Source organism: Harpia harpyja, chromosome 7, assembly GCF_026419915.1.
Source record: "Harpia harpyja isolate bHarHar1 chromosome 7, bHarHar1 primary haplotype, whole genome shotgun sequence".
Classification (NCBI taxonomy): Eukaryota; Metazoa; Chordata; class Aves; order Accipitriformes; family Accipitridae; genus Harpia; species Harpia harpyja.
Window position 1 is genome coordinate 47,538,075 of NC_068946.1, and position 12,645 is coordinate 47,550,719.

A 12,645-nucleotide genomic window follows, 5' to 3' on the forward strand; every position below is an offset into this window, starting at 1 on the left:
CTGTATGGTGTAAGGGTAAAGCTTATGAAGGAAGGATGAACAGACAGTGGTAAGGAAGCACAGCTGATAGTGCCAACATATGTTCACATAAAGGACTGTCAGCAGTTGAGGCTTAATTTAAACAGTGAGCTGTGGTGTTCTTGTAAAATCTGATAGCTGCAAACCCTGCTGGAGATTGACATGCAGAGGGAATATTCTTCCAGAACGTATTAAAAAGTGTGTTCCATTCTTGATAGTGGAAAGTATATTATAGAAAGCCTACAAAGTATTTTTACAGATTCCATTTCACCTCATGCTCTTTTATTATCCTACCCTTTTTTTTGTTTGCAGTCTCAGCAACTCACAAAGAAACGAAGCAGTTCTTTACTCTTTATAATACACTGGATGATAAGAAAGTATATTTGGAAAAGGAGGTAAGAAAATGTTATTACTGTTTTCTAAATATTCAGTCTGTGGAGGAGATAAAGAGCTTTTACTTGGCTTTCACCATATTCAGTCCTGTCAGAGCAGAGTTAACAGTCTTTGTAAGTAAAAATGAAACAACTGATTCATAAGAATATTTCTAATGTTGAGGGGGAAATGGTCTGTGTGGTAAAAGAAGTGCTATTAGTACAGCATGTTTGAACTACTCACTGTGTTCACAAAACACGAGTAACATTTGATTAGTAAGTATCTCTGTCTTGGTATTGCAGGACCAAATTACCCTCGTTTTCTCTTTTTGGTCAATATCTTTTATTATGAACCAATGCTATAGTCAGTAACTTTGGAGAGCAAATTCCAGCTGCTGTCAGCAATGTCAGAGTTAGTTCTCCAGGTCTGAGCCTGCCTACACTGAAGTCACTGGAGATTTTACCAGATCGGGATCAGAAGAGTAGTTTTCTTGAAAGCGACTTGGTTGTTTCTCTCCCCTCTCTCCCTACTATATACAGTTCACCTCTTTCTTGGGGATGACTTAATCGAGTGATTTCAATTTCCTTCACTTCCTGTGACTTCAATAAAGGTGGAGAAATAGGAGCAGTCAAGACTTGATAAAAATTATGACATTACTTTTAAAATATGTGATGTTCTGATACTTCAGGCTGCTCTGTTTATTCTAATAAAATAAGAACAGATAGTTAGTTTTGCATTACTTAGATATATTTGTTTAGTTTGTGAAACAAGCAGTAGTCAAAATTCTGTGTAAAGACACTTCATCTCCTGTTTTTGAAGATGATGAGCAACCATTCCTTCCCTTAAGCAGCTGATTCTAACACATGTGCTAGATAGTTTTCAGTTTTTCAATTCAGAGAAATCATTAATTTATGTAGCTTCTTTAGAGGGTGTGTGATCCTCACAGTTGCTTGCAGAAGGAATAGGTTTAAATACAGAAGTATGCTTTAACAATTAACCTATGCTGCATGTACTGTACCTGTGGTAAAACTGTGAGGAGAGGTAGTTGGGGGAGCAGGGGGAACTTTGGCAAACAACAGCTCTTCAGCATAGAATAATGTTAGGCACGTACGAGAGCATGTTAACTATGGAGAAAAAAATTACTTCATCCCTTCCCTATTCTCCTACTTAGTTCTACAGTAGCTGAGTACAGTGTACTTGCTTTCGTTCTGATAACCTTAAAAAGTGCTGTGTCCTGGTTTAACCCCAGCCAGCAACTAAGCACCACACAGCCGCTCACTCACTTCCCTCCTACCCAGTGGGATGGGGGACAGAATCAGGGAAAAAAAAGTAAAACTCCTGGGTTGAGATAAGAACAGTTTAATAGAACAGAAAGGAAGAAACTAATAATGATAACAATAATAAAATGACAATAATAATAAAAGGATTGGAATATATAAAACAAGTGATGCACAATGTAATCGCTTACCACTTGCTGACCGATGCCCAGTTAGTTCCCAAGCAGCGATCCCCCCCACCCCAGCCAACTCCCCCCCAGTTTATATACTGGGCATGACGTCACATGGTCTGGAATACCCCTTTGGCCAGGTTGGGTCAGCTGCCCTGGCTGTGTCCCCTCCCAAATTCTTGTGCCCCTCCAGCCTTCTTGCTGTCTGGGCATCAGAAGCTGAAAAATCCTTGAGTTAGTTTAAACACTACTTAGCAGCAACTGAAAACATCAGTGTGTTATCAACATTCTTCTCATACTAAACCCAAAATGTAACACTATACCAGCTACTAGAAAGAAAATTAACCCAGCCAAAACCAGGACGTGTTCCATGGGAGTCTGCTAGAAAGCTCACCGATGTTCTAATTCTGTGCAGAACTTACTCAGAGATATAACACCTTTTTCCTTTGGCAAGCGTAGAAGACTGGGCTTCTTACAGATTTTCTGGAGGCCAGGATGATGAAAAAAACCCCACAGCTCAGAATACTGTTTTAACACTACCATCTTAAAGTTTAACTTTCTGCAGTTTACCCTGATAGAAGTATTTTAAGGCACGACTGCAGTGTCAGGGTAGATCTGGCCCTTTTCTTTTGCAGTAAAGTATTGTACTGCTCTATGAGTGTTGTCAGAATCCAAGTTGCATCACAATAAATTTAAAAGTAACTTCTGTGACTAGGTGATTTAACAACACATGTAAATAACATGTAAAAACATCTCAAGTTCTGCACTGAATTGAGCCTTATGGCTTTTTTCATTGATGTGTATATATATATTTTGAGTTAGGTCAGTGATTGGTACAAAGCAGGATCTTACCAAAGTTTAACCTGCAGTGATGATTGTCATGTGCTCCAGAAATACCTAATTTCTGGGAGAGGTTTCAGTTTAGCGTGAGACAATGCTGTTTCTAAAAGTTATTCTACCTGATGGTCCCTAAGAGCCTCAAATAAACTGTCTTGGAATTAGTGGTGTAACTTACCTTTTTGTCTCCTGAAAATATCATTAAGAATTTTCCTTGAAAGTTTTTCAAACATCAGCTTCTTACAAACCAACAACGATGATGCCATGTAATGTCAGTTACATACTGAATATTCGGGAACCCTAGCTGTAAAACTTCCATCCCTGTGCAAGAGTGGATGGTATAATGGCTGCCAGCGGTCCTGGCAAATGCCTTACCTAAGTCTGTAAGAAGATAATCACATGCTTTGTTTTTCTGTGGTCTTTCATTGTTTTTATTTTCTTATTGTAAATGGTGAAATGTATTCATAATATATAATAAAGCAGGTTGCAGGTAACAATATACCAGCTTTAAAATACTACATTAAGTAGCAGCTATAGAATTCATATTACTTTAACTTCTCCCCAGTTTAGAGTTTAATACAGATTTATTTTTTTTTATTTCTGTTTTTTGAGGGCAAGCCTGCAAATTTAAAAAGTCTATAGAGATTGTTTTTGAAATGGGCACATAAAAAACAGCTGACAGAATACAGAGCAGATGTATTTCATTGTTGTATAAATTGGGAGTACTCTTGCCAATATAATTCAATGCCTTTTTGGGGGGTTTTGATTGGGTTGTTTTTTGGTTGGGTTTTTTTGAGTTCCAAGCTTAACTTACATGGATATAATTTCAAAAGACAAATAAATTGATCAAGAGTTTCTTTTAGCTTGATGTCGATCACAAGAGAGAGGTCTGAATGTCTTCTAATGCAGTCGTGACTTTGTTAAATGTATAGTATAGTTGAGGTTTCCTTGTGTTTCATTTAATATTAGAAGCAAAGTTTCAGCAAGTAAATATTGTCTAGTAATGTACAAAAGACGCCTTTGGCATCTGTGCCTCACAAAGATTTCTGGAATATGCTTGCACTTTTTTTTGTCCTTTTTTTTTTTCTCCTCCCAAAGCCAACCATTTCATAAAATACGCTCAGTGTAATTGCTTTAACATAACAATACCAGGAATTGTTATACAGTGGAATTTTGGCTATAAAGGTTATAGTTCTGACATGAAAGGTCTCTGTGACTATGGTTCATGTTTTAATCATATTTTGTGAAAGATTCATTTTTAAAATGCTTTTAAACTCATTTTTTCATAACGTCTTTGAATTTTGGGGTTTATACACTGATTTTACTGTTTGTAATGTAACTCATCAGCACTCTTACTATGCAATAGCTGTGCAGTGTTACTTTTCATGACTTGAATGTTTTGCGATATAAACTGCAATTACATTCTTAAACGCATGCTTACTGGAAATATCTTGAGGCAGGGATGTGGACTTGGCTAATATTGATGAGTCATGCAGTAATATCTTTCCTCTAAGGAACAGGAATTCTTAAGCATCTTAGCTGCTTTGGAGTCTGTTCAGAATTTGTTTGAATTTTTCAAAAGTCAGGAACAACTTCAGATTCTGCCATGCATGTGCTTATAGCTGTCTCATTCTGCTTTCTGTGGCTCCTCCACTGGGATAGATTTTACTAATACAAAAGGATCGTGGTTTCTCTTCTGAAAGCAAGCTCATGGTGATTTTCATACAGCTGGATGCTTGCCAGGGCAATATCTATATAGTCAATTTTTTGAACTACATATCATTTTATTGTCTGTGAAAACTCAGACCAAAAAGGACAAATGTATATTTTCTTATTTTCTTTTTTTTTTTCGAATTCACAGGTTAACTTACTGAATTCTATTCATGACAACTTTCACCAGTAAGTAATGGTCCTTTTTCTCTTGATAGTTGCCATGAGTTGTATGGTTGGTTGGAAAAATGGGAGTGGGCATGAGTTGCAGAGACTAAAAATCTGTTAGAAATTTCTATAAACATAAACTGCTTTATAAAATACTTTATTAATTCTGTTTAAGCCAATGTTTGAGGAATCACAGACTTGGAATTACCTAACTTTTATAGCCAACATATGTTTTTAATATCTGGCTTTTCAGTTGCAGTTGTGGAAAGAAATCATTCGGTCATAATTTTCCTGGCATTAATTTAAATATTTTTCTCCGTTTTGTGAAGTTGTGGTTATTACATTATGTACAAAACATTAGACTTGGACATATTTCAGACAAGTTTATTATAAACTAACTCTGTATTTAAAGGTTTTGATATAGTGTGAAGTCTTTAGGTAAAGTCATGGTTCTCTTGGAAGTTTGAGGTCAAATATCAGTCTGTGACGCTGCTAGCATTTATTTTTCTCTGTGTTTTTTTGACTTCAGAAAAAGAAGTCCAGTATGAATTTTTGTCACAGCAGTACAGTTCAGGAGAGTCATGGGGGAGGCGATGGCCATTTAATAATTTTAAACAATTCTTCTGATTATATTTTTTCTAATTCTGTTGTGAAATTCTAAGCTGCTTTTTTTTTCCCCCCCAGAGTAACTATCTCTTTACTTGCTTCTATACACTTGTGTCCTTCTGTGTTTTGTCAGAAATTTTGATATTTTATGGGGGTTTTTTTTCCTATTGTGATATCCAAAACTTTTAATTACAACAGAACTAGGAATAAGTATTTCAGATGTTTTCCTTTGCAGCAGGGATTGTAGATCTGTTTTTCTCAGTGATGAGATCCTTTTGATTCTGTCCAGTCAGTAGAAACCAATACTGTAACTGACAACTGGGTTTTGGATTGTTTTTTTTTGTTGGGTGGGTGTGCGGGGGAGGATTGTATTTTCTTTGGTTTATTTTTCTTAATCTGTTTAAGATACGTTACAAGTCTAAAATTACTTCTGGGCTTTCCCTATTAGGGCGTGAATTTATTTTTTAGAATATTTGCTGATCTTCTAGTCCTCTGCTTGCCTTCTTAATATTCACAACATCTGCTTTTCTTAAAAGTGTGTGCTTTTGGTTAGTTACTAGCAATTTATTTCTGTACAACGTATGAGAGAAAGGAATAGACTTGAGCTGACAGGAAGAACACTTGTGATGAGCTTTGTACTCTCTGTTCCCATCTCTTTGATAGTTTATACCAGCTGAAGAGCTGCACTGTTACTTGAAATCAGTGATTAAAAAGATGAATTTTTACATAGAACACTAAGCAATGTGAATCCTTGGACATGGGTAAATATGCAAAACAGCAGTAGATGAGACAAGTTGTCCCACATCCCTGTTGGTTATCTTTTTTTTTTTTTTTTTTTTTTTTCTTTCCAGAGCAATGGCATCTTCTGGTTCTCGTGAGCAGTTTTTACGACAGATGGAGCAGATTGTAGAAGGCATCAAACAGAATCGAATGAAGGTCTGAGACTCTTCTCACTTTCTTTGCTAGAGCCTGGGAATTACTTCAGAAAAGCCTCTTGGATAATAACTGTGCATGGAGAAATCCATTACATGAGGTGCAAATTAAGCAAGCAACTAACAAGTATTATTTCTTTTTACGTTCATAAGAAACTTCTCACCACTAAAATGTTAATGAATAGAGTAGAACAGAGGTATTGTAACACCTCTTTCCTGTCAGGAAGCTTATATCCCTTAACTTCATTATTGGCAGCATAGTGATTTTAGATGCTTGAAACAGCTGTATGTCACTGAAGTAAATGAGAATTTTTCCATTTGGTTTGCATGGGTGCAGTCAGACCTGTGTCTCAGGCATGGTTTCTCAGGCAGCTTGATCTGACTGAAGATGCTTTCTGCTGCTGAAGAGGGTCAGCAGCACCTCACAGAGTCCCGATCATCAGCTTCCCTTGTCCCAGCTGCAGCGCTCATCTGACACGTTGTTGAATCCACTCGGGTGTTTTTTTGTTGTTTTTATTGGTTTTAACCTGATTTAGAAAAGGCTCAGCATTGATGATGAGTGTGTTGTGTCCACATAGCAAGTGAAAGGGGTTTATGGGTGAGCAGAGCCCCAGTGCTCGTTCAGAGAAGACAAAACTGCTGGTAACATTTGGGGGCTATTTTGTAAAAGCACAGTCTCAGTGGACTTGTGTGAAGTGATCTTGGGGCAATGCAAGCATGAGGTCCAGCAGTGGCTCCAAGTAAAGCTGTCCACAGTATTTGCATACAATGGATAGGCTTAAGTATTTCTCGATAATGGCAGTTACTAACTTGTAGCTATTGTGTTGTTTCACTCTTTTATTTTCATATGCGAACTTAGGCATATTTTCCTAAGTCCCATAAAGGGGCTCTGAGTTTCTTTTCTCTATAGAGCCAGAAGATTCTTGGTAGTAGATTATAGCTGTTCTTTATTTGAGTTTAAATGGAAGTATGATAGACTATGAATCAATATATACTAGAGCGTGTACTGAAAGTGCAGTCTCTCCGGGTATTGGGCTGTTTTATCTCAATAGCTAAATAGAAACTTCAAGTACAAAATATGATAAGCATGTGTATATAGAAAAAACAGAATGGGATGCAACTCAAGCTGTAGTAAAGCTCTTTCACACTAGTAAACTCTACTATAACAATGTATGACATTTACTATAGACTGATGTGTTCAAAGAGGTGGCTAGTTCATTGCCTTTTTTTGCAATGAATTATTTTTATTTGCTTGACCTCTTATTTTCAGAGAGGACAAAATGACAACAGAAAGAATAGTGATATTGGTGGTCGTGTGGATGGATCATCTTTCTGTCTTCAAGGCTGTTGACATAATGAGTGACTTGGTGTCAAACTGAGATTATGGAAATACTTTAGAACGGTGCAGTTCTGACTAGTGAAGATGAACTTGAAGATAATTACATTTCTTTCTTTTGGAAAAAAGACATTATTTTAATTGGTGCAGCAAGCAGCTGCCCTAAACTGAAACTGTATAGGAGTTCAGTGTTTTGTTTTCTGTCTTGTCCTCCATTATGCACACAGAAGCGGGTAACAGCACAGCAGATGCAAGGAGTGAAAGCAGACTGAGAGCTCTGCTGTGACTGACTTCAGGTTCTTGCAATTGAACTCTTAAATCTTTGAAGTCCATAAAATCATTCTGGACTCTCTTAATATATTCTCAAATGAAATCAAAAGTTTCAGCTGCTTCATGTACAGATAAGGGAGAGGGAAGTGAATCGGAGCTATCATGTCAGATGGCTCATTCTTTTGGGGGAAAATACAATTTCAGCATCCCTGATGGTTGCTGAAAGCAATGGCAGCTCACATCACTTCTGCTGTGTTCCTGCACTGGCAGTTTGGCCACTTGCATATTGTGAGAGGGTTCACAAGTGACGTTTCATTCCTAGGTGTAGGTGTCTGAATCAGCAGGAGGTGGCAGTTACAACTAATGGAGAAAAACAAGAGTTTCTGAATGAAAAAGCTAAGCTTATCTCGATTGAGAGAAAAAAATTGGTTGTTAGTGATGGTGTAGATAATAATTCGGTACCTTCTAATAGTTGATTTCTCAATGCCAGTGAAGATACTGACAACAAATGGATGCTAAGAAAGTTTTAACAATTCACATGGTTCCTTGGGGAACAGCTCTGCAGCAAAAGGAAAGGTTTTCTTATTCTTCACTTAGGAAATGTCTGTCAGATGACTTTTTCAACAGACAGGCTAGTTGTACGCTGCAAGGGTTATTCATCCCCATGATGGTTTAGTCTTACTCGTTCAGCTTCTGTCTGCAGTGCATTAGAAGTGCTCACAGTCAGTTTCACGATTCACTCTTAAAGTACATCCACTTTAACTGTTTTCTGTACAGCCCTGAAGACCTTATACCTGAAGAGAAATTTCAGTTTTCAAAGCCCATCATATTGTAACTGCATCGTAAAAGACGCCTAAGGAGAAATCAGACATACTTGTTTCCAAGAAGGAGTAACTTGCAAACAAGCATTTCGATGTGATAACAGATATTCATGAGACTTTCTGAGGACAGAGCAGGCCAGTTTCTACTGAGAGGAGCATGTTGAGAGATTTGTCATGGTCATGCGTAAAGGAAGCAGTTTATCAAAGGATAGTACTAGGGGCCTTATCTCTTCACAAGAATCTAGTTCCTAGATGTTTTAGCAATGTTCTTTTTAGCCTTATCCTAAAGGAATAGGATGCACGTGAAAATGCTTTTTTCTGTATTAATACATGATCCTTTTTCTTCTTCAAGCATAACTTTAAAAACCTACTGGCCCTGGTAAGTTATGTTAGGAGAGATTCCCTGATGTTTTGGACAGCAGCTGGCTTTATAAAGGAGATGTACCTTCTTAGCAGTGTTCATAGTCAGGGAGAGTTTGGGATCTGCTGATTTCTTTTAGGCATAAGAATCAATAAGATCAATGTTGATACCTAAATCTAGAAATACAGTGAGTTCTGCTGCTGTGGAATTACCTGCTTGTTTGGGCTTCAGGGGATTCTTGCAGTTTTTGGAATTGCATTTTTCCCTGTCAAAATTTAGGAGGTGAAAGTGTGTTGGACAGAATGCAAAATTAATCTGGGGGGAGAGGAATACAACAGTGCTTTTTATGTGGTTGTGCCCTAGCACCAGTGGGAGGGAGGGAACATTTACTCTCTAGACTAGCAGCAAACTTGTCTATGATGCTGTGATGGAAGAACTTCATTAGAACTACACCTGAGAGGAAGGCAGTCTGTTCTATAATAAGAACCAGTCCTCTTCAGGTTTAGGGACTTAAGTTACATTTGTCACAACTTTGGCACAAGGAGAAAAGAGAAGAGATTTCTTATGTGTGGGTCTTGAGCAAGTACAGCATTGCATTGGAAGGCAAAGATGTCTCCTGCCCTCCCTGTTTGATACAACTAAGAAAACAATTAAGACAAGATATCAGTGTCGCATCAAAAACCTTTCTTTTTTTTTTTTTTTTTTTGTTTGTTAATTAATTTCACTGTGTCATTGTTGCGGTAGGATTGTTCAGTGAGCAAGATTCCTGGCTTGCAGAGATGTGAGCCTTAGTTTAATTCTGAATGTTACCTGTAGTGCCACTGGTACTGAGACTTCAGCATTAGGTTTTTAATTTTTTTTTTTTTTTTTTTAAGACCTGGCCTCAATGTTCGTTGCATTTAAAGCATGAGCCAGGGGTATCATTTATGAAGCGTCTGTCTCCCATTGTCTATTATAGAGAGTTGTTCCTTATACAGTATATATGTGTGTCTGTGTGGGTATTCCTTATACAGTGTATGATCTCTTATCCTTCCTGTATACCAACAGATGGAAAAGAAGAAGCAAGAAAACAAAATGCGAAGAGACCAGTTGAATGACGAATACTTAGAGCTTCTAGAGAAACAGAGGCTTTACTTTAAAACAGTGAAAGAATTTAAAGAGGTAAGAACATTTTTGCTAATGTAAACTGTCAAGTGTTCAGTGACCCATTTTGGCTTGACTTGTGCATTAATATATGCACAAGATTTCCTGATATGATGCATACCACACCATATTCACGTTGTCTCTTGATGGTTATCTCCACATGATTCTTGGACTCTGAATTTGATTCTGGAAATTCTTTCCTCAGTGATAGACTAGCACCCCTCCGTGTTACAGGGGAAGGACAATTTGTTACCGAGCAAGCTGTATATGTAGGTTTCAAAATGGAATCTCTTGAAGATCTGTGAGCAGTTAGGTATTGGAGCAAAGAGGGTTGTGGAAATGTGTGAATAAGGGAGGTAATCCAGAGTCTCAGTAGTTACAGATACCTTTAGGAACCAGCCTTGTTTTCTCACCACTTTGAAAGCACTGTTTAACATTTCATTGATTTAGCTGTTCTCGAGCTTTTCGTCATAATGTGCTTCTGTTAATTATTGTCTCCATGATAATGAATGACAAAGTAGTGCTGCCAGGCAAAATTGTCATTTGGCTTCAGATGTTTGAGGAAAAACATCTTTCTGTAATTTGTCCTACTTTGTTCTGAGGCAGTTCCTTCCTATTTCAGACAGTGTATTCTGGGAGAATGACAGAGACTGTTCAGCTAGTTTTCTGACATACAGAATTTTATGTCCTAGGTGGAGAAATCAGGTGGATTTTTTTTTTTTTTTTTTTTGGGGGGAGGCATAAATAAGCCGTTTTTCTTCCACTGCCTTGTAAGGGAACTTCTACTTAACCTTCCTGTCCTTTAAATGAAGTCATGGTTGTGGTATTGAAAACAGGTGGTATGTACTTATGTAAATATATTTCTTGACCTAGAGTTGTTCCCTGAACACTGACTTTTTTGCAAAGTGTCTTGTGAAGTTCCAGATCACCTAAAAGTAATCTCAATTTCAGATTTATTCAATTTAGAAGTAAAAAGGTGGGTTTGCTTTTGCTGCTTGTAACAGCTTTAGATGAATGGTCAAGCAGCATTCCTTTTGGCTTGAATGTCATAAAGTTTAATGAGTATTACCATTGGAATAACATTATGGATGAATCAGAATTATCTTCAGCTCATCACTCACTCCAGACTACGTTGGATTTTGGAGACCTTTCAAAATAAAAGGGTTCAGTTCTGCTGATGTGAAGATATAACTAGTAGAGGTAAGAGCAACTACCTCCTCACCTGTTTGCTTTCTGTTAACAGGAATGCCGTAAGAATGAAATGCTGCTGTCCAAGCTGAAAGCTAGTTCTTCCTGAAGAACTCCAGCTGGTGAAGTTTATAGATGATTGTTCAGTCCATTGAATCTCTTTTGTGAGGTGACAGTTAAAACTGCAATGTAGATATATATAGATATATATAAAAAAAATATATATACACACAGCTGTAAAAGTCTGTTTTTTTCCAGTATGTATTCAGTTTCACATTCCTTCATCACATGGCTGTATTATTCACTATTGCCTCCACTAAACAGTAAAGAGTTAATGCAGTACAGCAAAATAGAAATATCGTCTAATTTTATTTATTTGGGTTTGGTTTTTTTTCACACAGTAAGGACAATGGGGATACTTTTTATTTGGTTTTTAACACTGAATTAGGTCAAGATTCTGGAATAAGTAGATATGTACTGTCGATAATATGTCCAGTACCACAAGATGAACACTGCAGAATGCAATGGTTTGTTAATTTTGGCCAAAAAACTCCACAGAATGAGATTCTTGAAACTCTCTTCATCAGTTAATAACTTCATATTATTTTAATTTACACTCTAGCCATAGATAAGATTCCAAAGGGTAAAAATTAATTTCTAACGGTTAAGACATAAGAAAATGGAAACTTACCTTGGATAATTCCTGGTGTAAAATTATAGATCTATATTTTTATAAAGTCTAGCTGTTGTATAAATTTCTTTGAAATTTCATTTTTATATAGAGAGAGTGTGCTTGTTAAATTAATAACTCCAGGAAAAAACACCTTAATCACTAGGACCATCATGTTATCCCTGGCTGGGATGAAAATCAAAGTCTGTCTCACCTTTAATATAGGAAGATACAGATTCAGACGTTCTGCTCAAATGAACTGATGCTCACCTTTTGAAGACAACCACCTATTTACCCTGCTGAAGACTTGCCCTTGAAACTTTAGATACTTTGTGGAACACTTTCTGAAACGTTTTTCTATCTGTATATACAGTATTTTATAATTCAAACAGTTGCTTTTTGTACTTAACATCAGGATTTTGGACTGACTTCTTAATGTACATCACATCTTCAGGAGAAGAAAAACCATGTTCTTTTTCCCAGTAACACTGACGACAGTGCTGGTCGATTTACTTTCTATGGCAGCGAATATAAAATAAAGAATGTTTGCAATCCAGTGACCTTCTGTTATGGTGTTTTTAAGGTGGAACTTGCTTTAGAAACTTTAATATGCTTTTGAATTACGAGTGCATTAAAAGATGAATTGTGTCAATATTCACTCATACGGATGTTTTCATGTGTCACATAGCAATCAGTAACATTTTGTTTTCCCTTGCTGCTTTTGGTAAGCTTGGTGTTCTGGTGTTTGGCACAAACTATCAAACCT

General features: G+C 37.0%; 1 protein-coding gene across 3 annotated transcripts in view; it reads left to right on the forward strand.

Moving 5' to 3' along the window:
* The window catches only part of CCDC93 (coiled-coil domain containing 93), a 52,683-nt gene extending 40,248 nt beyond the window's left edge, over window positions 1–12,435 (forward strand). Inside the window, exons 19-24 of one of the 3 annotated variants that reach the window (XR_008235916.1) lie at window positions 331–413; window positions 4,536–4,573; window positions 6,010–6,094; window positions 9,926–10,039; window positions 11,265–11,378; window positions 12,105–12,435. Coding sequence is in view for 1 of the 3 variants with exons in the window: in XM_052791756.1 (XP_052647716.1) it covers window positions 331–413; window positions 4,536–4,573; window positions 6,010–6,094; window positions 9,926–10,039; window positions 11,265–11,318 (374 nt within the window). In the remaining 2 variants the exon portion in view is untranslated. Of the gene's footprint in view, window positions 1–330; window positions 414–4,535; window positions 4,574–6,009; window positions 6,192–9,925; window positions 10,040–11,264 lie in introns of those variants that run through there. The other 2 variants (XM_052791756.1, XR_008235917.1) reach the window with 2 other exon arrangements.
* The last annotated feature ends 210 nt before the right edge of the window (window positions 12,436–12,645 follow it).